The 23926-nt window shown below is 37.3% G+C and overlaps 15 protein-coding genes across 15 annotated transcripts; 7 read left to right on the forward strand and 8 right to left on the reverse strand.

Moving 5' to 3' along the window:
• Window positions 1–89: 89 nt before the first annotated feature.
• Window positions 90–392, reverse strand: C9374_000178 (uncharacterized protein; the record flags this gene model as incomplete). Its single annotated transcript, XM_044691124.1, has 1 exon — window positions 90–392. The coding sequence occupies one exon, from the start codon at window positions 390–392 to the stop codon at window positions 90–92; it is 303 nt and encodes a 100-aa protein (XP_044552731.1).
• Window positions 393–673: 281 nt separating this feature from the next.
• Window positions 674–1099, forward strand: C9374_000179 (uncharacterized protein; the record flags this gene model as incomplete). Its single annotated transcript, XM_044691135.1, has 1 exon — window positions 674–1099. One exon carries the CDS (start codon window positions 674–676, stop codon window positions 1097–1099), a length of 426 nt encoding a protein of 141 aa, XP_044552732.1.
• A 30-nt stretch (window positions 1100–1129) lies between these two features.
• On the reverse strand, window positions 1130–1486 carry C9374_000180 (uncharacterized protein; the record flags this gene model as incomplete). The annotated part of the gene is made up of 1 exon (XM_044691147.1): window positions 1130–1486. One exon carries the CDS (start codon window positions 1484–1486, stop codon window positions 1130–1132), a length of 357 nt encoding a protein of 118 aa, XP_044552733.1.
• Window positions 1487–1518: 32 nt separating this feature from the next.
• C9374_000181 (uncharacterized protein) lies at window positions 1519–1953 on the reverse strand (the record flags this gene model as incomplete). The annotated part of the gene is made up of 1 exon (XM_044691158.1): window positions 1519–1953. One exon carries the CDS (start codon window positions 1951–1953, stop codon window positions 1519–1521), a length of 435 nt encoding a protein of 144 aa, XP_044552734.1.
• Window positions 1954–2319: 366 nt separating this feature from the next.
• C9374_000182 (uncharacterized protein) lies at window positions 2320–3965 on the reverse strand (the record flags this gene model as incomplete). The annotated part of the gene is made up of 2 exons (XM_044691169.1): window positions 2320–3705; window positions 3792–3965. 2 exons carry the CDS (start codon window positions 3963–3965, stop codon window positions 2320–2322), a joined length of 1560 nt encoding a protein of 519 aa, XP_044552735.1.
• Window positions 3966–4074: 109 nt separating this feature from the next.
• Window positions 4075–6104, reverse strand: C9374_000183 (uncharacterized protein; the record flags this gene model as incomplete). Its single annotated transcript, XM_044691180.1, has 2 exons — window positions 4075–4595; window positions 4652–6104. 2 exons carry the CDS (start codon window positions 6102–6104, stop codon window positions 4075–4077), a joined length of 1974 nt encoding a protein of 657 aa, XP_044552736.1.
• A 296-nt stretch (window positions 6105–6400) lies between these two features.
• On the forward strand, window positions 6401–7186 carry C9374_000184 (uncharacterized protein; the record flags this gene model as incomplete). Its single annotated transcript, XM_044691191.1, has 1 exon — window positions 6401–7186. One exon carries the CDS (start codon window positions 6401–6403, stop codon window positions 7184–7186), a length of 786 nt encoding a protein of 261 aa, XP_044552737.1.
• Window positions 7187–8159: 973 nt separating this feature from the next.
• Window positions 8160–11747, forward strand: C9374_000185 (uncharacterized protein; the record flags this gene model as incomplete). Its single annotated transcript, XM_044691202.1, has 1 exon — window positions 8160–11747. One exon carries the CDS (start codon window positions 8160–8162, stop codon window positions 11745–11747), a length of 3588 nt encoding a protein of 1195 aa, XP_044552738.1.
• Window positions 11748–12117: 370 nt separating this feature from the next.
• On the forward strand, window positions 12118–12968 carry C9374_000186 (uncharacterized protein; the record flags this gene model as incomplete). Its single annotated transcript, XM_044691213.1, has 3 exons — window positions 12118–12238; window positions 12341–12509; window positions 12569–12968. The coding sequence occupies 3 exons, from the start codon at window positions 12118–12120 to the stop codon at window positions 12966–12968; spliced, it is 690 nt and encodes a 229-aa protein (XP_044552739.1).
• A 189-nt stretch (window positions 12969–13157) lies between these two features.
• Window positions 13158–13972, forward strand: C9374_000187 (uncharacterized protein; the record flags this gene model as incomplete). Its single annotated transcript, XM_044691224.1, has 3 exons — window positions 13158–13230; window positions 13280–13357; window positions 13479–13972. The coding sequence occupies 3 exons, from the start codon at window positions 13158–13160 to the stop codon at window positions 13970–13972; spliced, it is 645 nt and encodes a 214-aa protein (XP_044552740.1).
• A 697-nt stretch (window positions 13973–14669) lies between these two features.
• Window positions 14670–16361, reverse strand: C9374_000188 (uncharacterized protein; the record flags this gene model as incomplete). The annotated part of the gene is made up of 1 exon (XM_044691235.1): window positions 14670–16361. One exon carries the CDS (start codon window positions 16359–16361, stop codon window positions 14670–14672), a length of 1692 nt encoding a protein of 563 aa, XP_044552741.1.
• Window positions 16362–16763: 402 nt separating this feature from the next.
• On the forward strand, window positions 16764–17504 carry C9374_000189 (uncharacterized protein; the record flags this gene model as incomplete). Its single annotated transcript, XM_044691246.1, has 1 exon — window positions 16764–17504. One exon carries the CDS (start codon window positions 16764–16766, stop codon window positions 17502–17504), a length of 741 nt encoding a protein of 246 aa, XP_044552742.1.
• Window positions 17505–17550: 46 nt separating this feature from the next.
• C9374_000190 (uncharacterized protein) lies at window positions 17551–19880 on the reverse strand (the record flags this gene model as incomplete). The annotated part of the gene is made up of 2 exons (XM_044691258.1): window positions 17551–18101; window positions 18218–19880. 2 exons carry the CDS (start codon window positions 19878–19880, stop codon window positions 17551–17553), a joined length of 2214 nt encoding a protein of 737 aa, XP_044552743.1.
• A 1774-nt stretch (window positions 19881–21654) lies between these two features.
• C9374_000191 (uncharacterized protein) lies at window positions 21655–23367 on the forward strand (the record flags this gene model as incomplete). Its single annotated transcript, XM_044691269.1, has 3 exons — window positions 21655–22747; window positions 22810–22975; window positions 23022–23367. The coding sequence occupies 3 exons, from the start codon at window positions 21655–21657 to the stop codon at window positions 23365–23367; spliced, it is 1605 nt and encodes a 534-aa protein (XP_044552744.1).
• A 36-nt stretch (window positions 23368–23403) lies between these two features.
• Window positions 23404–23895, reverse strand: C9374_000192 (uncharacterized protein; the record flags this gene model as incomplete). The annotated part of the gene is made up of 1 exon (XM_044691280.1): window positions 23404–23895. The coding sequence occupies one exon, from the start codon at window positions 23893–23895 to the stop codon at window positions 23404–23406; it is 492 nt and encodes a 163-aa protein (XP_044552745.1).
• Between the last annotated feature and the right edge of the window lie 31 nt (window positions 23896–23926).

The raw sequence follows: 23926 nt of genomic DNA on the forward strand, positions 1-23926 counted from the left end.
CTACAATTTAAAAAGTCTGTTCAAATGTTAAAATAGTTTCGTAATGATGAAAATATCCTCTTGAAGCAATCAAAACCATGGTGTATTGATTATTGATCCTTTGTTACTTCCTCAATGCTATCAACAATATCCTTGACTCTCTTGCTCAAACGTCCGAGATTAGTTGTTGTTGTAGCAATAACTGTGCTTTGGTCTGATAGTTGTTGTTCAACTGCGGAAAGCCTCTTTTCCAATTGCTCAGCTTCGCTTACAGCTTGTTTAACAAATTTATGAGTCTCCGAAATTGTACTCTCTAATGCACGAGAAGTATTGTACACATCTCTACGGAGGTAATAATATGAAAATGTTGTACCTGTGATGGCACCAAGAGCGAAGGGAACAAGTCTACTCATTTTTGTGATGTGTAGAAAGCCTCGTGTCGAGATGAAATTCATCTGTAAAAGATTGCCATCATGATGAGATCCTATGAAGCACGTCATGTCATGGTTTAGATTGAACCAATCATATCTCAAAATGTGAAAAAGCAGCTGGGAATTGATGTTGGCTTGTCTGTGAGCGAACTAAAAATTACTTGGTCATTGTAAAGTTCTGATCAACCACATTTTTTTAATTTAAAAAAATTTGTTTCTGAAAAAAAATACGCCAAAACTCCACCGTTCCATTCTAATCAACAATGGCAACTGAAAAGCACTCATTCAAAGTCTTCACCTACAGAGGACATGGTTTGGAAGCATTGACCAAGATGGAAAATGATGAATTGAAGAACTTGTTCACTAGTGCTCTCAGAAGAAGAATCAGCAAGGGTGTATCCAAGAAGTATAAGACCTTGATTGAAAAGGCCCAAAAGAAGAGAGACTCTGCACCATATGGTGAAAAGCCAGATGCTGTCAAGACTCACTTGAGAGATATGATTATCCTCCCATCCATGGTTGGTACTATCATTGGTGTCTACAACGGTAAGGACTACGTCTCCGTTGAAATCAAGCCAGAAATGATCGGAATGAAGTTGGCTGATTTCTCCCTCACATACAAGCCAGTCAAACACGGTAAGCCAGGTATCGGTGCCACCTCTTCTTCAAAGTTCGTTCCATTGAAGTAAATAAATTTATTACAATCATAAAATTTAAATTCATAAAACTTGGTGACTGTGTTGTTGTCGTATCAATTCAGAAATAGTACGCTTGAGTTGCTGGTTTTCTTTTTTGACTTTCTCCAATTCTCGCATGACATGATAAAGCGAAGTGGATCTGGGCGAAGGGTTCTCCATCTCGTCTTCTGCCTCCAACAGAATGTCGTCCTCTTGAGTGCTCATTTGGCCTTGTTTGCTGATACCATTCAGAAAGGGAGACACGACTCCCTCCTCCATCTCAAATAAGCCTAGATCTGTACCTGGTGAATGCAACTGGTTCTCTCTTGTTGGTTTTTTGTTTTCTTGAATTGGTTTAGGCTGGTTCCTTGGGCCAATAATGCATTCAGCAGTGTTCATTCGTTCGGTCGTTTCACTAAAGCAATCATCGTTTAAATGGTATCTGTTTCTTTTGGTTTATGGCTGAGTTGTTCTGTTTTGTCAATACCTTCGTCAATAAATCGGACTGTTATAACATAACGATACTTGATAGTCAGTGATGGGAACCACTTACTCACATTCTCAAAATCAGCCTCAGTTTCATGATCCTCGTCATCGCTGTTCAAGGATGAAGCTGTGCTTTGACAAGGGCTAATACAAGATCTATCTTCATCTTCTTCCTTCTTTTTACTCACACTTGTATGACAGTCAGATGTTTCGTAATCCTCCTTAATGGGTTTGTATTCTCTCCTCTTTTGAAGCTGTGTTCTTAATAGAAAATGAACATCCAGCGGATACGGTGCATTTCTTTGAGAATTTGTTTGCATGCATGGAAAATCGTTGTTCAAATCACCAGCAGAATTCGAGACGTTGGTTGATGAAGACATGGGTCGTTTGGTTCCTCTTTTTTGAAAAAACTCCAACTGTGTCTGTTGATGTTTCTTCTTGCTTACCCGTGATCGGGCTCCTACGTGCTTAAATAATCAATAAGAAGCCTTGTCATGCAACATACCACCAGTCCAACGCTTCATCCTATTTTTTTGATCGTGCCTGATTAAACTTTAAGGCTTGTTAGCCTTCTTCCGATCTGTTTATTCTGAATATCCATAATTCAAAGCTCAAGCTCCTTTTAAATGTATTTCTAACTATCAATGGATTGAGATACATTATATTCTCGTTCTAACCATGTTACACTAAAACGACCCGTACCTGCCGCTCTGAAAATTCCCTAGCGGCAGTACAATGTTGCTTATTTAGTGAAATTCTGTGCTTCGTTTCATGAGATAACCAATTCCAATCATAGCGCCAAAAGTGAGGGCATATTCGGCTATCTTCCACCCAACACTTGGTTCTGACCCAGCAGAGTCATGATTGGTTTTGGGTGTTTGTGTTGGCTGCTGTTGATTTTTCGATGATTTTTCATTGTTTTCATTGCCTGATAATTGTCGTAGTATAGCTTCCATTTCTTCTTCGTTTTCATCGAATTCATGATACGTGGTAGGTGGTGATCGAGCGTTTCCAGCAATTTTTGTAATGTCTAACACTTCATCCACGTATTCGTCTTCTTCTTCAGACAACAAATTTTTCTCAGGTTGTTCTTTTTTGTAAAGCTTTTCATCCATAAAGTCAACATTTCGTTGTTCATCTTCATCTACATGATTGCTATCAGTTGGAGACGGACTCTCTTCGGCTACAAGTTCATCGTCACCCTTAAAAACGTTGAATTGCTGTTCTTGAATTGCAATGAGGACGTCAGTTGGAATTTGAATCTTCTCGCTCATGAAGTTGGCCAGCTTAAAGTACTGGAATGCCTTCACTAGGCTTTTATCAATGCCATCTCCACTTTTCAATAGAATACCAATGTTGTAGGCTGAGAGAGCGTGTCCACGGTTCAAAGCAAGCTTCCACCATGCAAATGCTTTCTTATAATCCTTATTAAATGGAATGTTTGCAATAGAGCCACCTTCATGATATAGAACTCCTATGTTAAACATGGATGTGGGGTTACCGTCTTTAATGCTATGTTCAGTAAAACACATAAGAGCATTTTCGTAGCTTTTTTCAGTTCCTATTCCTTTCATGAAATAATTTCCGAGCTGAAATAATGCTGTGTGTGAGCCATTTTCTATCGCAGCTTTTTTCATGTATTCAAATGCTTGTTGAGGAGAAGGGACAATTCCAAAATCATTATCTTCTTCAATAAGGCATAATTTCGCGAATAATTCTCTTGATTGAGCATGTCCTAAATCAGCAGCTGCTTTATAAAGGTTATAAACTTCGGAAATGTCTTCTTCTTTTGTTGCTCTGTTATATATTTCTTCTGCCTTTTGTTGTCTTGTTTGCTCGTCCAAATCATCAGGATATTGAGATCTTGCAAAGTCTCTACACATTTCCAAAAATTGCAAGTGATTGTTCACAATATCGTCTTTTACAAGTTTAAAGTAATCACTCTTGGTTTCATTCTGAAGAGGAGCGGGTTGCTCTTTAAATTCAGTACACTCCTGATTTGAAAATCGAATTGGAGAATTGAATGAAAACTTCAAATCAATCGGAGACTGTTTTGTCAGTTTAAATACAATATGTCCTCGTTTAATGCTCCAGTCATTATCTGTTGGGATTATTTCTATTGCCAAATCAATCTAAGTATGCATCAATATTCATTCCGATATTTCGGTTAGCCGTGTTCAGTTAGTTATTGATAATTTCTTCAGCGTTAACGACTTACATCAACGAACACCTCTCCTCCTCTCACCTCGGCCCGTATGTGTTTGGAAGAAACTTCTACTATCAGATCTTTAGATTTTAGATTCGGATTTGGAAGAGGTACAATTACTTTGAAAAATTCTGCTTGTTGTCGCCAAGAAAAAGGCAAAATGGCTGGGTCAACTTTCTCGAACATTTTTTCTTGTGATGTCTTTACTTGATGCGATAATGATTGGCCAATTGGATCAATACAACACCAAGACAAGAGAAAACTTTAATGTTGAAAATTGGTGTTTCAAAATGTTTTACTTATTCTTTTTCTTCTTCTTGTCAGAGAATTTATAAACTTTAACGTTACCAAATTCAGAAAACTCATGCTTAGATTTGTCTTCAGAGTCTTCATCAATTGTCTTGAGAGGTTTTGTCCAATTGGAATTTGATTTTTTAACTTTGTTGGAAGGTGGAGGAGAGGAAGAGGAACCAAGAGAAGGGAACTCTTGCTCTTTGTCAAGCTTAGCTGGTGGTGTACCAGATCCCTGAACTCCCCAAAGAAGGTCAGGAGTTCTCACAATATTGTGTGAAATGGGAGAGGGTCGTTGCTTCTCCTTTTTTGGTTTTGGTTGTGTGTTGGATGCTTGAGCAGGATTCCAATTTGGCTTGGATGATGTTTGAGGAGTATTGGAAAGAGTTGGCCAGTTTTCTTGAGGAGCTTTGTCTTGCTGTTTTGATGCTGCTGTAGCTGGCTGTTCTTTGTTGAGATTTGGGTTAAATTCAGGGGAGTGATAAGTGTTCTTTGCCAGTATTAAGGCTTGTTTCTTGTTTTCATCTTGGGTGGAATTGCTTCAACCAAAAGATCAAAGATTCCTTTTGTCTTTTCTTCACCTAGAATGGAAACAATCTTGGCATAGTATTCACTTGCTAAAGATTCCCCTCTTAAAAATTGAGTACTTAAGAATTTCAACTCTTGATATTGAGACTCTGAAACCATTTCTTTCATTCGTTTCACGAGGTTGATATTCTTTTCTTTCACATCTCCACTTCCGGTTTCTTTTCTTCCTTTGTGATGCTTCTTCTTTTGGTCTGAGTAGGAGGAAGCCTCTGCACTCTTTTTATGAAGTGAGTCATTGTGATATCCATCGCCACCAGTATCCACAAATCGAATGACAGAAGAATTAATTTCTCCTGTACGAACTTGTCTTCTCTCGGCATCGTTTGGAACGTGTGAAATGTTGCTTAGGGTTGATATATCTAACACAATCTTTCCACGCTTAGTAGAGGATGCTGAGGAGTGATACTTGTTCTTGTGAGCAAATAAATCTAATTCGTTTTCAAAAACTTTAAATCCTTGTTCTCTGCATTCTTGGAAAGGACATAAAAAGTGCTTTTCGTCAAAATGTCTCTCAAGATGTTTGTAGTCCTTGTAGAATTCGAATTGAACACCATGTTTCTGACAAATAAAACAGCGCTCGTGTTGTTTGTACATGTGATCAAAAATTTCATCATCTGAGTAGAACCGAATGTTACAAAACTTGCAAAGAGGATGGCCTTCAATTCTGCCATTTTCATCTTCTTCTCCTAGCTTGAGATGCTTCATTAAATTATTCCATGTGTAAAGCTTTTGATCCGCCAGAAATACTTTTCTACTCTTTAAACAGAGCGAGCAATAATTAAGTTTGTGAACTTCATTCATGTGATGGTTCAAAAGTTGAGTGTTTTCAAAGCTAACCACAAGACCGTTTTGTTCTTTACATAATTTGCATTCTATTCTCCGAAGGGACGTCAATTCATTCATCAACAAATAATCATCAGTATATATTTTCCAAGTTTCATCATAAATTAAGTCATCCTTGTTATAATCAGCGAACGATTTGTTTGCATTCCTTGAGAAAATCACAGTGTCAGAAGGATTCTTACAAATCGAACATCTATTGTCATTATTAAAAACTCGAAGTTTCAAAGTACACTTGTGACAAATGTCGACATGGTTACACGTTTCAAAAATGCTGTGCATATGTGCATCCTCACAACAAATGCAGCAAGTAAAGTGAGATTCTCTTCGCGGGTGCCGAGTGGTGGAAGTGTTTGTGCTGCTAACACTATTTTCGTTTGCTAACGGAGCGTTCGTGGTCGTACTAACTTGTTCTCCATTTCTGTTTTTCTTTCCATCCCGATGATGATGGTGATGACGATGATGGGAATGAGTAGTGTGAGTGCTTCCGGAAGGAGCATCGGATGTTGTCTGTGCAGAGTCTTGTTGTGGTCTTGAAAATGCTGCGTTTGAGTTGTCAGCAAATACCTTCTTTTTCTTTGTTTGACCGTGTTGTACTCTGTTCATGGTTGTGGGAAAAGTCTTTGAGATAGGCAACAATAATTGTTGTTTGAATATTTTTTGTTATGGTTATTTTGGGTGTGACGTGGTGGGTTTAAACTGGAGATTTGAGTTGGTTCAATGTCGAGGTTGAGGAACCAATTGGTCACTTTGGTGTTTGAACACAAAATGATGAATTGATGCACCAATCAGAAAATGATTTTGAGCGTTTTGAACACAAAGTGAAAAACAGCAAAATATTCCAACCACCTCCAGCGAACAATGGAAGTGACCCACAAAAAAATTGCCTTTTCGTTGCATAAATGTACTCAACAACAGAAAAGAAACGAAAACGACTCTCCGAAGAAGAGATACCCTCACCAGAGCAAAAAGATTTCAAACAAACCAAGCTTACCGTTCCGTCTTCCTCATTGGTAAAAGTTCCCTTATTGAAACAAGATCATGACATTCCCGGCTTGTACATAGCAGAAAATTTCATCACCAAAGAACAAGAAATTGAAATGATGAAAGAAATTGATAAACGAGAATGGAATTCAGAGCTAACAAGAAGAACACAGCATTACGGTTACGCTTATAATTACTCTTCAAGAAATGTGAATAACAGCAACGGCCAGTCAGCACCGCCAATTCCTGAAGTATTTCTGCATACGTTAAAGAATATCAAGGAATTGGCCTCTGATCTAATTGGATCGGTGGAGTTCAAGCAAGTTATTGTTAATGAATACAAGGGCACCAATCAAGGTATTTCAAAGCATGTGGATCAATGTCTTGATTTTGGACCTTTCATTATCATTGTTAGCCTTGGCGATGATTGTGTTATGAAATTCCACAAGCTCGAACGAGTGAGTGAAGAAGAATTGGTTAAAAAGAGCGTAAAAAGAAAAGAAGTGTCTCCGTCCGTTATTGTTGATAAACTTCTCTCTAGAAGATCGTTAGTAATACTCTCCAAAGATGCAAGATATCAGTATCAGCATGAAATTCCCAAAACGAAAACCTTTAAGGTCAAAAACAAGGTAGTGAAAACAAGAACACACGGATATAGAAGGGTGTCGGTTACGTTCAGGTCAATTCTTTCCGATTTAAAGTGAAAAGGTGGTTCTGAACAACAGAGACAAGATGATCATAGATCTTGGTAGTAGAAAGCACGATCATCCAGAAGTCATTCGTGCCTATGAAAAAGTGTTGTAATCATTTCGCAATATGAATAATAAAATTATTGTTGACTGGTTTCTCTGTCGAACGCAATTCGTTCGCGCTTGTGGTTTCAATTTTTTATTTCTATTAAAGCACTGGCGCAAAAAAACATGATGTCAAATTTGAAAAGGAATGAGTGTAATGGTTCCTGTTCGTCTTTCGTTTCTTCAAAACTTTACACTGTGTGCAACGCTCGTTCACAAGTTGCAAGTCGTGTCCAAATCAGAGCAGTCAAGGAAGCCAACCTACAAAAAAATATTCGACAACCTTTGACTTCTTTGTTGTCGGAGCATACCAGCCGGCAGTTCATCTACGTGCGATGTTCCAATGGCGTTGTATGCTCAACGAGTTTAAACTCATTACAGTTTTGTTGTTTCATTTTAAGCCATCATCGACTGCACTTTATTGATTAGACTTCGATCACGGAAAACAACAACACGAAGTTTTTGTCGAAAAAATTAATTGTATTTAAATATTGCTTGAAGGCCATATGTTAACCGTTACACAATCAATGGCTAAAACGTGTAAGCATTATCGTTGGCCTTAGAAGAGTCGTTTTTAGAAATACTCTTAATTTGAACTCTGAATTGTTAAGGAAAAGCTGCGTTTATAACATGATTTGTGAATATTGGAAGACAAACAATGACCGAACTTGACACGTCTACCTCTTGATGTTGTTCTTCGCCCATATCCTCGAAATCGAAAGGAGTATTGTTTTTTGGACAGACTGAAGAATGTTGTCATTGTCATGGCGTGATTATAGAGGAGAATGAAAGCATCATTAAAAAAGAAGAAAAATGTCTTGAACGAATCGAAAAGGAATTCAACGAAAGAACCAAAGACAGCAAAGCAGGAGTAAATCAAAATATGTGCAAAACATACCTGCAAGAGATGAAATCTATTCCAGATGACATGAGAGGTGCTATTGTTGCTTCCTTCTTTTCCAAACCCGGATATGGCAAATCCTATTTGATCAATGGTCTGAGTGATGGAATGAACAGAACAAGTCATTCTCAACCATTGCCTTCCAAAAAGCAATACGGAGCAGGGTTAACTCGAACAACCATTGACGTTCAACCAGACTCAAAATACAAGCTCGTCAAGGTCATGTGTTCTATTGACGAATATCATCTTAGATGTCAGGTAAACAATGTAAAAGAGGAGCAGTACAAGCCTGACCAAATGATGGTCGAACTTGACACAGAGGACAACTTGATACTCTCTAACAACCCTCAAGTTCGATACAAGGAGCTATGTCAAAGAGCTTACGAAACTCTTGAGGACTTTGAAAAAAACAAAACAAAAGAGGAGGCGATGATGGTGAAAAAACTTGTTCTCTCATGGCCCAGCCCATTCCTACAAGAAAGTAAGGTTGTATTGAGAGATATGGCTGGTTATGACGATCGTGAAGAATACAAGCAGTATATCAAAGAGAGCATGATGGATGTTGGTGTTTTGTTTGTAGGTTGTGAGAACAATAGAGGCACCTGGGACGATGGCTTGGTTAAAAAGCTTTGGGATCATGGATTGTATTCACCATATCAGAACTTCTATCCTTCTGTGGTGTTTCTTATTAATGATCCTCATATGACAGTAGAAGATTATAACAAGTGGAATTATAATGATGCCACTAATAAGATCAAATTTGGAATTCAATTGTCCATTCTGTTAGGGGTTGATATTGGTGTTTCACAAGAGGTGTTTTTGGGTAGAGCTAACCATGAAGGGCTTTTGGAAACAAGTAGAATCACAGATCTCTTGAGTGACTGTGGTATAATTAATGCATTATCTTTGGATGAGATTAAGGGAATTGTAGACGAATCTCAAACAGGAATGTTTTCATATCACGACTTCAATAGGCTTCTCAAAAGATTGAATGATAATCAATCAAATGTCGAAGTTGATCAGAGATATGAGTTTGCAAAACATCTCTTCGATAATTTTACCACTATTGTTGTTCCACCTAAAGAAGCACCTGTTCAAAAGTTCTTGCGAGATTTTAGGATGGTTATGGAGCGAGCAAGGACTAAAATGTATGAATATCAACGCATGCGATTAAGAGATAGAGCATTTGTGATACTGACTTACCTTGATGCAAAATATGGAAAATCAGAGACTCCTGCGAAAGTTGAAAAAAGAATGAAGGAAAAAGTGAAATCGATAACAAATATTCTATCAAAACATCTAACGCAACGGCTTTCCAATTCTCAAAGTCAATATCCACAAAGAGAAAGCATTTCTGATACAACATCCTCCTCATTTATCAACGATGTGCTTGAATTTTATAAGCAACACATTCGTCACTGCTTTGACGAAGATGAAGTAATATCTATTATTGAACTTCAAGGGAATAGATTAAGAAAGAAGAACTACAAAAAAGAATGGAATAAGGTTAAACCATTTCTTATTAACAAAGTGACCATGATTATTGAAAGCTTGACACAAAATGCTATGCAGTTACTTAACCGTCTTAAACTTCAATTAGACCAAAATGCAATTGGTATTGATTTGGAACTGGTAAAGGACAGAGATAATTTTATTAACGAAGTTATTTCTCTACTTAACCCTCACTCAAAAGAGAGCAGTGATAATCAATTGGCCTTGAATATTTATAACGCCATTGTTGATTATGATGATCAATTACGAAGCTGTACAGAGGACACATTGTCTCTTCTAGACACCAGTCTTGAAATGTCTCGCCAACCAGAGGTGCAAAAATTGCTACAAGAATATCAGTACAAGTTAAAACATCATGACACAGAATCTGTAACTATTGATACCAAGTATCCCGTTCCATATAGAGACGCAGATAAAGGACTCTTCTTTCCAACAATGGAGTCAGAAAATACTGACGAATTGAAAGACAAGAAATATTGTGCCCCCAACGATAACTTATTGAAATACTCATTACCAAAATTACCAAAAAGCTCCATTGTCGTTGAAAAAGAAAAGCACGAGCATATACGGCCACACAATGAGATTTGGCTTTATAAGAAAAGCAATACAAGACTAGGAATCTCATATTCCTCTCGGTTTCAACAGTTTGCAAATCAATTTCAAAAAATTACAGAAAATTCTATAACACAAAAACTTAACCGAATTCATGCCATATTTATTATCACAAGACCCAGAGGAAAAAATTACGTACCGAGTTTGTTGTTAGATGCAAAGAAATTACTTCAAAGCAACAATGTACTACACATGTTCATAATTGCTACTGAAGCATGTTATTTGAAAAGATATCAAGAAATCATAGCTAGACATGACCAATCGTTAATAGGAGATTATTATTTTCTTGTTCTAAATAGTGAAAACAAATTAGGATATGCTACTGTGGAAACATGTGTGTTTGAAACAGCGAGTCATTTAAAGCTTGAAGTGATCTCTATTACACACGATGACATTGATCGTGGATACGAATACTTTTTCGACAAGAAAATAATAATGGATCATGAATGGGCCTTGCTTCGCTATTTTTGTTTTGCAGAGAAAACATTGTATTCAGAAGCATTTAGTTCCAAAAACAAGACAGTTGTAAAGACAGCATTGAAATCAGTCTTGCAACCAAACAATATCGACGATATGATTTCGGAGCTTTTGAATAAGGAAAGCAATTACCAACAACTTATTCCAATTCAAAAATACTTTTACTCTGTCGTAAGCGAAAACCAAGTCAATGCAGGCAACGCCATTGAAGAAATTTCTAACAATCCTCAGGAGCTTATTGAACGACTGGAATACGTATCACAAAAATATAATACCCCTATTGCAACATCTATTCGTGACAAGATCTCTAAAATTTTCGAGCAAAAAAGACACGTAGGAAGAACAAGTTTGTGGAACTATCAACCTGGATCCAATACTACACAGAAGTTACATGATTTGATGAAACCAACACACAAAACCTCAAATGCAACATCTACTATCAACACCTATTACATGCCCTCTATGAAAGGAATACATTCAATCAGCGATGATCATTTCTGGAAGCCTTTTAATGACAAAGACAGAAAAGAATTATTGGAAAAGGCCGGTAACAAAAAACTATCTACTTTTGACATTGACGCCATGCGAAAAGGATGGAAGAACACTGATATTTCATTGAAGAGTCAAATGTTAATGCATGGTGTAGGGTCTTTTCAAATATTTTGCTTTGCTTTTACCAGTAGAAATTCTCCCTCCCTAGTAAATATGAAAGACATCAGACGAGGCGACCAATTCGACAGCGATGATGAATACGACGAGAACTGTGAAACAGAAAATGAAGAAGAAGAAGTCGAGTTTATTCCTCCCACAAAAAGCGAACAAGGAAACACCACCGATAGCAGTTCAGACGAAGAGGGTGATGCGAGTGATATTGCTTCTTATAGCCAAGAATCGCCAAACGAAAAGAAACGAAAAAAGTACTCGAAACAATACAACGTTTCATCTCAAAAAAAGACCAAACAGCAATAAAGGTCAAGTAGTTGTTGGGTGGTGATAGGTTTTGGCTTGAAAGGCCTATTGATCGAAAGATGCAATAAGACACAATAAAAACATCCCTTACGTTTTTGACCTTTAGAACAACGGTTACAGTCTGTTCGGTTAGGAGTGTGACGAGTGTTTCGCGGGGCTGTCATATTCGAAAGTTATTCAGTTGTCCATGACCATTCTTATTAAGGGTTCTCATGGATTCTTGTTTCCCACGAACAGAGGACATTGGTCGATGCATCACACCTGAACACCATTGCCAAAGCGAGACAACAATATGACAGATTCAAAAAATAAGTGTTGAGCAGTATTTATGTTGTGGTTCATGAGCATTCTAAGGCTAAATTCAAAAAAAATGTCATCACAACAGGACAGCTCCTCTACTCAACCTAAAAGTCAACCCCCAAAGTCTTCGGATTTATCTTCGGCTGAGGGCAACGAAGAGTTGTTTGAGAATTTACTGATCACTTTGAGGAGTAAGTGTTTTTTTGAGTGGCTTCATTTGAACAATTGTTACAGCCTTACAAATGCAAAATAAAAGGCTGATTGATTTTCAAATATCAAGGTAAGATGATCAGTTTCGACTTATCATAGATATGACTTTGATATCAGCTACAAATGGCATTTACAACATCATGAGAATATCAAAAAGATAATCACAGGGCTGAATTTGCTGGGGGAGAGCTTTGAAAGGCTTGGTATTGAAGGTTTTTCTTTAAATGTATCCGAAGACACCGATCTCAAACTGTAAGTGTTACAATTACTGTTTCAAAATATCAATGATAGAAACCTATGAACCTATGCAGAAAGGCTCAAGAAATAGCCAAGTCGTTGCATACCCATAATGAGGAACCCAAACCATTTCGAAGCAACTCGTCAGCTTCTTTGCAAGAATCCTCAGACATCAACAAGCTTTTGCTTTCCTCCAACTCTCTTCATTCAGCAGTGATTGCTTTCTTCAAAAAGTCATTTGTGTCTAATGCAGAACAGGAACGCTTTGAGAAGGAGCTCCAAGAAGCGTTGAAGAACACTGTACTAGTTGGTACGCTTCGTGAGGAGTCGTTCGACATGATCCTACCAACCATCACTTCTTGGTTCAACCATGTATCCACATTCAAATATGGACTGGTGTTCCTTCGTGAGGGAATGAGATTGTTTCCTCAGGTTTTTGAAAAACAGGCTAATATTGTTACATTTCTAAAATAGTTGATGGTAAGTTACAATCTTCTTGGGCATGCCTTCAAGATTCACTGTGTTAGCACTTGAAACACTCAACGAAGAGGACTTGAAGCATCTTGATAATTTCAGTGTCGAAGAAATTCAAGATGTATTCAACTTTCTTAACACCTTATTGTGAATAGGGAGAAATATCTTTCAATAAAAAAATACGTCATCATGACCACCATTTTCAAATTGCAAGACGATCACATCAATGACCTGGTCTCGATCAATAAATTAACAACGGAACGTATGTACTTTACAGATACGAGTAATTAGTGCTATTTGGATTATTGCAGAATTGGAGGAGCTTTGCAAGTTATCGGTAGATTTTATCATCAGCGGATCTGTGAAAAAATCAATTCAACAAACAGCAGGTAAATATTGAATTCATCATCAGGATCAAATTTTCACCGAAATATAATTCAAATAACACTTGGTCGGATACTATTTTCAACAACAAAATGATTATCATTTTTTTACATTTCACAACTTCAGCCAGTTTGTCTTTGGACAAGGATGAATCCGAAAAAACAATCACTAGTTTGTCATACTTGTATTCCGATTGTGCAAAAGCTAATTTAGATTCAAGCAAATTTCAATTAACTATCTTTGACATTCCATCACTCGCCGACATTCATGCCAATATTTTACTGAAACACTATGAACAAAACTTTGAAAAATTCCGTACTCTATTTACAAAGGCAAACAGCACTGAATCATGCTATGGACTCAGTACAATGCCGCAATATAAGGATCTTGAGTGGAGATTTGAAATGGAATGTGATAGACGAAGTGTCCGACAATTATTGGAACCTTATTTCACTCTCAAGCTCATCACTTCCACAACAACTGGCGATGAGAAAAACACCCAAGCTCAATACTTTAACTGTTCCCTTCATGAACTGAAACACATGCATGATGTATTGGGAGAGGCATTAAAGGAAATGAAATCTCCACACACCAGAAGAATCAAATACTACATTAAATAAATAAGAACTTAATCAATGTTTATATGGATGGTATTGGTATTCTTTCAAAGTTTGATGATGCAATTTGCCACTATCGCTACTGCCCACATTGGAAGTACTTGTGGTGTGACTTTTTTCAGATTGAAATGAGCTTGACATTATTGGTACTGAGCTGAGTTCAGTGCTGTACTCTTCAGGTTCTCTGGTGTATGTGTAAAAAACATCACCAACAAATGAGAGGTGTGGTACGACTACCTCGATTCTCACTTGTCCAGGAACAATTCTTTCAGGTGCAACACAAATAATTCTGTCAGGAAGGACTTTCTTAATAAACGGAGAATCTTGCAATCCAAACAAAACTCTTACATGTTGAGGATTTTGTGAAAGCCCGTCGAACGTACCAAATATTGTTACATCATGCATTCCTGTCAAAGGTCCTCTATTAGGAATAATTGAAAATATTTCTGTTTTGAAGTGGTTGTAACACTATTGGAAGGTGTATACTGTGGCTGTTGTTGAGGAGCTTGCTGTTGAAAAGATTGTTGATAAATATTAGAAGCTATATTACTAGATGTGGATGGAGGAGAAGGAAAAGAATGCAATAAAGCAGAGGCTGAAACTGGGGGAGGATGAATCGATGGAAATTGAACTTGATATGGTTGATTCTGCGCATGTTCTAATGGAATTTTAGGAGGAGTTGAAACACGAGGAGGAGTATTCACAGATCGAGAGGAAGTGCTAGTGTAGTAGTAGTATTGGTCATGGTTGGAGGAAGAGAAGGTTGTTGTTGAGGAGGATTAGATTCTGCCATGAATTGCTTTCGAGGAATGACAGAAACCATTCCACGAATCACGCTCTTTTGTGCAGCCATCTTGGCAGCATGTCGAGATTGAGAGGATGACTGAGTTTCTTCAGAAGAGGAGGCCTGACCTACTCGAGTGACACCTCGAAGATCTTGAGGTCTTGAGCACACATAAAATTTGGGTGAAATCACTGTCTTGATGATCTGGTTATTGAGACTGAACTCGGCAGAAAGCCAAATTAATTTTTGAGTTTCAGGTCTTCCACTCGTGTAAGGTAACTTCTTTCGAAATTGTGCTTCATAAATTTCGTGATATGTAGATGCTGATCGCAATGTGGACAAATTCAATTCCATAATTTTGGATTCATTCATTTTGGCAAAAGAGTCCACAAAGGATAATGTTTCCATGTGTTTGACTTCGGTACTTCCTTCCTTGTTGCAATTAATTGTACAAGTGTCAAACACAAAGGATGAAATGACTTGAATGGTAATTACATTTCGTTGAACCCAATATTTGATTCCATTCTTTTCTTTTTGTGTACCATCAATAATGTCAATTAAGGCAAATAAATGATCTGAGGTGTTGTTATGATCATGTGTCAAAATTCGCCCAGTTTGAACTTGTTGTTGTTGTTGCTGTTGTTCACTATTACTACTACTCCTAGAAGATGATGAAGATTGAATATTTCCACTTCCACTACTGCTATGATTACTTTGACGACTGGTTCTTCCACTAGTGTTGTTGTTGTTGTTATCTCCATTGCTATGATTTGTAAATTTCCTAGAATGATCACTTCCAATCATGGAGGATGATTTTGAGAGAATGGTTGTGAATTGATTATTATTGAAATTGTTATATAATAATGAATACAGCATGTATGTGGTCAAGAATTGAGAAAAACTCAATTGTGTTCTTGCTGTTTTTGATACATTCGCATGGTTGTATAATGCATGGCATAAACATGTGTCGAAATATTGATGAAATGAAGAAAGTATTTCTCTTCCAGTCACATGCACGTCCATAGTTGTACATGTTCCTAAATGTCTTGTAAAGTAATGGAAGTAGTAGCAGCATTGAATGCATGTTTGGATCCTCCTGCATTGAGAACCATTTCCATTCCTCGTGATGCATGTTCCATGATCAATGCATGTACTTTCTAGAAAAGGAGCTTGAAGTTCCATCAAAAGTAAAAACATCATGCATGAATGTAGTGGCGTGCTATATGTCGAGGAATGAATACACTTTCGTAGTATCGTGTGGTTACTCGACAAGTGTGGATAATGTCGCCCTTTACAGCCAACGTTTTTTTGAATGCAACTAGTATGTGATGATTGGGATGCATTCCAAAGAGTAAAGTGAACATTAGAAGAAGACAAGTAATGATTCGGTGTTACGCATGTAATGATCATTGCATTGGATAATGCATGCACGAATAATTCCAAGAATCGAGCGCAAGGAATGATTCGTAAAAGTGGAAGCACTACTGAATCAATACATGCATCTTGAGGTTCAGCAACCAAATGATTGCGTTTCCAATGTGATGCATCTAAATGTAGACACAACATAATGAATTGTTCCAGCAATAATCTCACAACAAGTGGCGTCATGATTATTTTGGATGGAGATGTGAAGGGTTCAAAGCATGAACATGTTTTTTGTAACGTGTTCGTCCGTGCTGTTGTGTTTTGCTTGCTTGACGTCATGTTGTTGTTTTTTGATGCATCATGTATTACTACCACTTGGTGATGACAAATGCTACTAATTGCGAGAGGGAACGTTATCTCCAATACAACCACTTCACTTAAATTTCTCAAGAAAATGACCTCCGACAGTCTTTATAACGAAAAAAAATGATCACACACCTGTACCCTACCAGTTAAAATAAATTGGCAACACGCCAACACAATCATCACAACAAGTGATACGACAAAAGCAAAACAGCAATAACAAAAGCATAACAACAATAACAAAAGCATAACAACAATACAAAAGCAATCAAACGATACGTCATGACCCGAGTCCACCATACACAACCCACTCCCAAACCAAGAAAGGTCTTCAAGATAACCATGTACAACTCTGATTGTTTCACAAGCAATGCTAAACCTCTTTCCGTAGAACTTGGTGATAAGATTTTTGGCAAGAAATCAAAAGCGGCTAGAAAGAAGAAAGTTGTCAATACCACCAACCATGACGATACGGGTCTCGTTCGAGTTCCCAAAAGAGCAATCAAACCAACACCAACAGAGGTTGATACCAGTATAAATTGGAGAGAGGCATTGAAGGATATTGATCCTGCCATCCTCGACAGATATTACCAACAAAGAAGATTACGAGAATTTGGCTCCGAATCTGCACAAATCTTGAACAGACGATTGGAACCTAATTACAGCAAATTTGGCCATTGGTTGTTCCTCGGAACATGTCCCAAGGAATTATTGGCTCACCTCTTCACTAGGCAAGATTGTTTGACATGGCAAGCTCAATACAGAGTGAAGCAAAATGGTGTTTGGGAGAAATATACTCGCACCTACTATTATTTCAAGCAGTCTATGCCTGATCTATTGGCTGGTTTTGATTGGGGTTTGAAAGATCATCCCATCACAGAAATGTTTCATAACCGAGAAATTCGTTCGTTTTATCATGAAACAGTGTTCATTGTAAATCATGACAACAGAGTGCATATACATTTCTCACAAGTTACACAAGCATATTGTCCAATCACAGATAGATGGGAAGACACAGCATGATCATCAAGAAATCGTCAAATAAAATTCATTGAAACATTAAATTTTATTAAAACTCGTTTTCAAAAAAATTACAAGATTGCTGTGACCACCTTTCTGTTGATTGTATGTTGTTTTCATCAGTAACACCTATCATCAAGCGCAACACAGATTTCCACGCATCACCTTGAGCCAGCTCCAATCTCTGTAAAATTTCATATTCATTGGAAACCGATTTCCAACTTGTAACGTAAACTGTATCATTTAACTTCGATTGCCAAGGAATGTCTCTTTGGGCTGTTAAATATATTCTTCGGAACTCTTGGAATACCACTTGTTCCATAGGAGTCTTCTTGTTATCTTCTTTTGCCCTTCCTCCTGCTGCTGTCGCTCGTTCCACTCCAAGAATATGACCAGCGTGAATATTTTCACTTCCTTGATTAGCAAACCTGATGAGTGGTCCGTGCATGAAAATCAAACTTGCTACGTGCTTAACTAATATATGAATATAATACGCAAATTTAGATGTTGGATATGTATCAATTAATAGCATTCCGAGCCATTTGCAATATAATTTGAGCTTAAAATACTCTTCTACATTTCCTTTTAAACTATTGGGTCCTTGTACATATGAGAAAATAATGATTCGAGTAAGTTGCCAGATAAATATTTCCCTAAAATCTAAAAACCAGCGAAAATTGTTTCAAAATTTAACAATATTTGATCTGCTTGGTTACCATTCAAATATGGCAGATCTGGCAAAAATTGGTCACTCCTAGCTCCAACAACATCATCATTGTCATCATCTTCCACTTGTGTATTTCTATATTTAAATTGAGAGCAATGTGGTAACTCACTAATTCTCTGTTGGATGGTTTTGCAAATTGTGAACGATTTTTGTTTTAGGAATACTTGTAACATCAAATTACAAACAACTCTTATTTTCAAGTGAAGAGAACACGGGAGAGTTGCAATATTGAATTTTGGATTAGTGTGATACTTTAAGCAACGATATTCACATTCTTTTTCAAAGAGATGTCTTTCATGTTTCTTGCATTTGCAATATGGACAGAAACAGTCATCATCATTCAAATCTGTTACTAATCCTACCATTTTTAAATCATTTGTCAAATATACTATTATTGGAAGGGGTAATTGTTGAGCAACATCAAATATGAAAGGATGTAAAATCATTATAGATGCATTCAATATTTCTACCATATACTTAAATATAGATGTAGAATTTTCTTTGCTCTCTTCGTCATCCAACGCTACGCATGATACATACGAATGTCTGCTTTGGGGAGACAATATCAAATTTAAAGGACCAACTGCACCTATTAGGAATGAATTGGCTCCTTTGTCAATAACCATTTTCAACTCCAAAACTCCTATTTGAGGATTAACATTTGCTCTCTCGCATTCATTTCTATGAATTATTAGCATGTCTTGCAATACCTTAAGGAAATTACAATTAAGACGCACACCATTATATTGTATTTCATATTTTTGAGTGATAGCAGTATTAATTTCTTTTCTACATCTATATAATGTTTCCGAGCAAGGTAAAAATCCCTTCAACTGAACATAGTCTACGAAGTGTTGATACCGTTCATCACTCAACAACATGAAATCTTTTAACAATAGAATATCTTCTTTAGCATTGCGCACGTCTGGAATTTGAGCAAAAAAATTTTGACGGATTGTAATATAACGAGACACAACTCGTTCAATTTCAGAACCTGGTTTTAGAACAACATAACTCAACAAAGCCAAAAAGTGTGCTAGAAAATTTTGAAAATATAATGCCAACACTTCAATCATGATAACACCACTGACGGAAAACATTTGTTGAATTGTGTTCATGTAAGCCATTACTTTAGAATTTCTGTAAGTGGAATCAGTGAGAGACCATATTCTCTTCTTAGAGATTGATTTCCCTGTTATATGCGAATGTCCACAGTTTGAACAAGACAATCCAAAACTAGAATGCACATCAATGTTGTTAGAATCATCAATAGTACTGGTCGAAGAGTTGTTTTCACTAATTGTGATAGGTTGACAACTCCCATACTCTAATTGTTGAAACAAACAAACAGCCACCCATTGCAAAAACTCTTCCTGCTGAACATTATCACGAGAGCTCAAGAATTTCACAGCCCACAAATAATCAACATATTTTGCTGAGTGAGATGGGTTAGTATACTCTACAGGAGCATATTTTGTCGGTTGGTATGCATTGTGGGTCTTTGTTTTGGAGGTTTTGTTGGTTTTTGCTAATTTTGTTATATTGATCAAAGGCACGCCTTCGTGGACAGTTCGCTCGAAGCCCGAAAAATCGTATGTAAATTCATTCAAAGAGAGAGGATTTCGATTCATTTTATTCATACGATTTTCCATTGTTTGCTGGAGTTGATCTTCGCTTTGCTTCCAGTTGCGGCCGGAACAATAATCCAACTTCCAACGAAAGCAGTTCTTTATTGATCTTCGCGAATATCGACAGCTTGCACATTCCAATAAATACTGAGTAGATTGGCTCAACAATTATGAAACAATGCTGAACGAACAATTGTCAATAAGTGTTATGTAATAAAAAATTTATTAATGACATCCTTAATGAAGCCAGCATGTTCAGTCTGAACCTTCAAAATTCACATATTTGAACTAGTATTGCCAAAATTAATTTTGACAGTTGTTAACCCCCCCTGTTTCCGCAGGGGGGGTCATTCAGACCATGTGGTTGTATTGCCATGTTGAGCGCCTCACAATCCTGTTTTGACATCTGTGGATAAATGTATCATGAACATGCACTCGGTCAATCAAGAGCGACATCGCACGTGTCTTCCGGCATCTCATTCGTGTGAATGGAGTGGGTGGTAATGTGGCGTGTGTTGTTGTTGACGTTGTTGAAGAAGACTTCATGTTGTTGAATGTGTGTGATGTTCGTACAGCAACCACTAGTACTACTACTACATGAGAAGGTTGTTGTGGTGGAACAAGCAAGGAAGAGAGAAAAGAATTCATTGGTAAAGAAGGCGAGAATGAGCTTTTTCGAGGCATGTCGAGATGGGATCTTGATTCGATGTACGGGTTGTCATGATACACATGCATGGTGGTCTTAATGCTGCCATCCGGTACATGCTCAAATAAAGTCATCACGTCTTTAAAGGAAGAAAGAATGGCCTTTGATCGAGCAAGACGTAATGTTCGTGCGAATGTTGATTTGATCTTATTGATGCTCGAGAAGATTCGACGGTGAGGTAATTTTTTTGGATTCACCGAGTGGCTTGGAAGTCGCGTCGGTGCGGTTGTTTGCTTTGCATGCGTCCACACCACTACTAGTCCAGAAGTAGTAACAAGTGCAGAAATAATAACACAACTTGGTTTGTGATGAAAATTTGAAATAGGAGAGAGGAGGTTACGAAAAGAATCATCAACACCAAAGCTCAAATCAGCAAGGAACTCTTCATTTTGCTTGCATCGACTAGTACCGCGGCAACAAGATGAATTGGGAACCACCGTCCACAAAGACCACACCTGAAATCGATTGAAGGAGCGTTTTTGTAGAATTGGAACGGCCAAAAACGTTTGTGATAACGGGTAGTGGTCGGCATCTAGCTTCTCTTGTTTGGTGTTTATGTTCCTCAGAGGTGCTTGCTGATAATCTTGGAACATGTACTTTTGTGTAATGTTGTCTTTGTTGTGTTCGCTGATGAGTAAGATCGGTGGATGGTAATATTCTGAATGTTGTTGTTGTATTTGTTGTGAGAGTTGGTTTTGTGTTGCTTCCAAGAGAATATTCATTGGCTTTGAACACACAACGGTTTTGTATATACCAAATTTGATGTTGTTCTGTTGCTTGCTGTTCTGCTGGTATTAATACCTGTATTGCCAACACGATCTGGTTGTAGCTCAGAGACTGGGAGATATTTTTTCTTGGTTCTCAACCAACGAGATTAAAACTTCCGACCATCTGATATTCCGTATGAGGCCCAAGATATGGCACGCAAAAACACTGAAAAAAGATGAAAATTTTGCCAAAACAAGGTAAAGTAGTTCAATAGCGTTGAGCCAATGACGATTCTCCTATTGTTTTTAATAATAGTAACATCGGTAGATACAATTGTTTTTCGCCGTTCTCCTGATCAAGCTGTAAAAGGACAACACAACAAAAATGCTGCAACACCCTCCCTCATCTCGACCCAGCCGTTTTGTTTCTGATCATTCACCCTCTGTGAATTGTTCCAATAACAACATCAATACAGATCTCGCTTCCCAACAACATTCACAAATGAAATTGATCAAGAAAAGGCTTTCATCGTCCAACCTAGCTCTTCCTACAATGACAAATTTACTTACCGATAACCTAACGGACAATATGATTCAGTCTCCGATAAATACGGACACAGTAATCACAGCGATTTCATCATCATCTCCTCTCCCTCCATCAACAAAAGACAAGTTAAAGGTGGTGAAACCCACTGCCAAAATTATGCAATCAAGAATTTATTTTCATCAGAACGCTGAATTATTATTCTTGAATTTCGAAGATTTTTATCTCGAAACAAAAGAAGATGTGGACCTTGTGATTAAATTCATTGAATTAACCTTCCTAAACTACATCACCGATGAGGAGTTACAACGAGGAAATTCATCACCAACAATGTCCATACCCCGAAGAAATAGTTTCGGCAAGTCTTCAAACCCAAAGAAAAACGTTGACGTTTATGTAAATTATGATAGATTTTATTGCCATGAATCTCTGTTGAAATATTACACCGAGAAAATATCGTACTTGGAAATGAATTACTATAGATCTGTGAAACGGTTCACCACAGAGTCCATTGAAGACAAGCATTTGATGAAGCTAGAAAGAACATTACGTGAACTAAAGGAAGAAGAAGGAGTTGTTCGAGATGCAGTTATAAAGAATTTTGAAATTCTTGGTGACCGATACATTATTTCCGAGAATTTGATTGCCCGAGGTACTTTCGGTAGAGTTTTTTTGGGAAGTAACAAGGACACGGGAGAGTTCGTTGCAATTAAAGAGCTCAAGCGAAAGAATATTGATAATGTGGAACGTCTTAAAGAATTTATCGATCGTGAAATGTCAATTTGTAAATTGTTGTCTGACTCTCTCAAGAACGGTGATGAACATATTGGGAAGAAGTATATTTGTAAATTCTATGATGTAATTTATACAGAGACAAATTATTATATTGTAATGGAATACATGGCTAATGGATCATTAGAGAATCCGTTAGAAGGTAAGTCATGAGTTTAGTTAGACATAGGCACGTTTGAAAATTGTAACTCCAAATTTACTCAGAGCGAGAAATGTTTCCTTCAACCGTTGTAAAGAAATTTTTTAAACAGATAGCACATGCCATCCATTATATTCACAACACATTAGGAATCTGTCATAGGGATATTCAATTGGCAAACCTGTGCTTGGGTCAAGACCAGGATATCAGATTGATTGATTTTGGATTAAGGTAGGTAATTTACAGATCTTTGTATGAGTCGCTTACGTCATTTTAGCGATTTCTTCATGCCCAATATAAAGAAACATTCTTCATTTTGTGGAAATAAGGATTATGCCTCCCCTGAGATGATTTTGTCAGATAGATACGTGGGAAATGAGGTCGACTGTTATGCTCTTGGAGTGTTGTTGTACAAAATGCTTGTCGGATATTATCCATTCCGTAACACCATTGACAAGATTTTAGGCCAATTTTACATTCCGTTAGATGAGCTTGAGAGAGAGGGAGTGTTGAATTCTCAAAGCATTTCTCTCATTAAGGGTTTGTTGGAGAAGGACGTGACAAAACGGTTCACAGCAAGTGATATTCTAAATCATGAATGGTTACAAGATTCCAGAGTGTAACTTCAATACAGTAGAAAGAATTTAATTCTAAAAAGATTACAAGAAGGAGCGAGGTCTATTGTGGAAATATTCAATACCTCTTGCTACTTGCTTTCTTTCTTCCTCACCTTCTTTTTGTTTCATTTGCTGCTTCATTTGTTGCATTTTGATATTTTCCATCATGATAGACCTTTCAAATTCCTTGCGAGCGGCTTGGTTGGTCATTATTTTGTTATATCGGGCAGAGCTCGCTTTTTTACTTTCTAATGATGAATTTGTAGCAGGTCTTGGTCCCGATAATTGTGAACTACATTCCTCAAACGCTTCATTCCTTTTCCTTATTTCAATATGATGATCAATCTCCAATTTCCGCTGTTGTTGAAGCAGTTTTTTCTCATCGACTGTACCAGCAAGCACTTTCCTTCTTTGCTCTTCAAGTTTTAAGTGTTTGAGCCTCTTTGCGTGCAACAAGGCTTGCTCTTTTATATATTCAATTTCAGATGATTCCGAATTTGTGATGCTCTTTCTCGACGAGCCGAGCCTACTCATTTGTTGTTGGTGTGATGCCTATGGTACAGAT

Source organism: Naegleria lovaniensis, assembly GCF_003324165.1.
Source record: "Naegleria lovaniensis strain ATCC 30569 chromosome Unknown tig009, whole genome shotgun sequence".
In the NCBI taxonomy this organism is placed as follows: Eukaryota; Heterolobosea; class Eutetramitea; order Acrasida; family Naegleriidae; genus Naegleria; species Naegleria lovaniensis.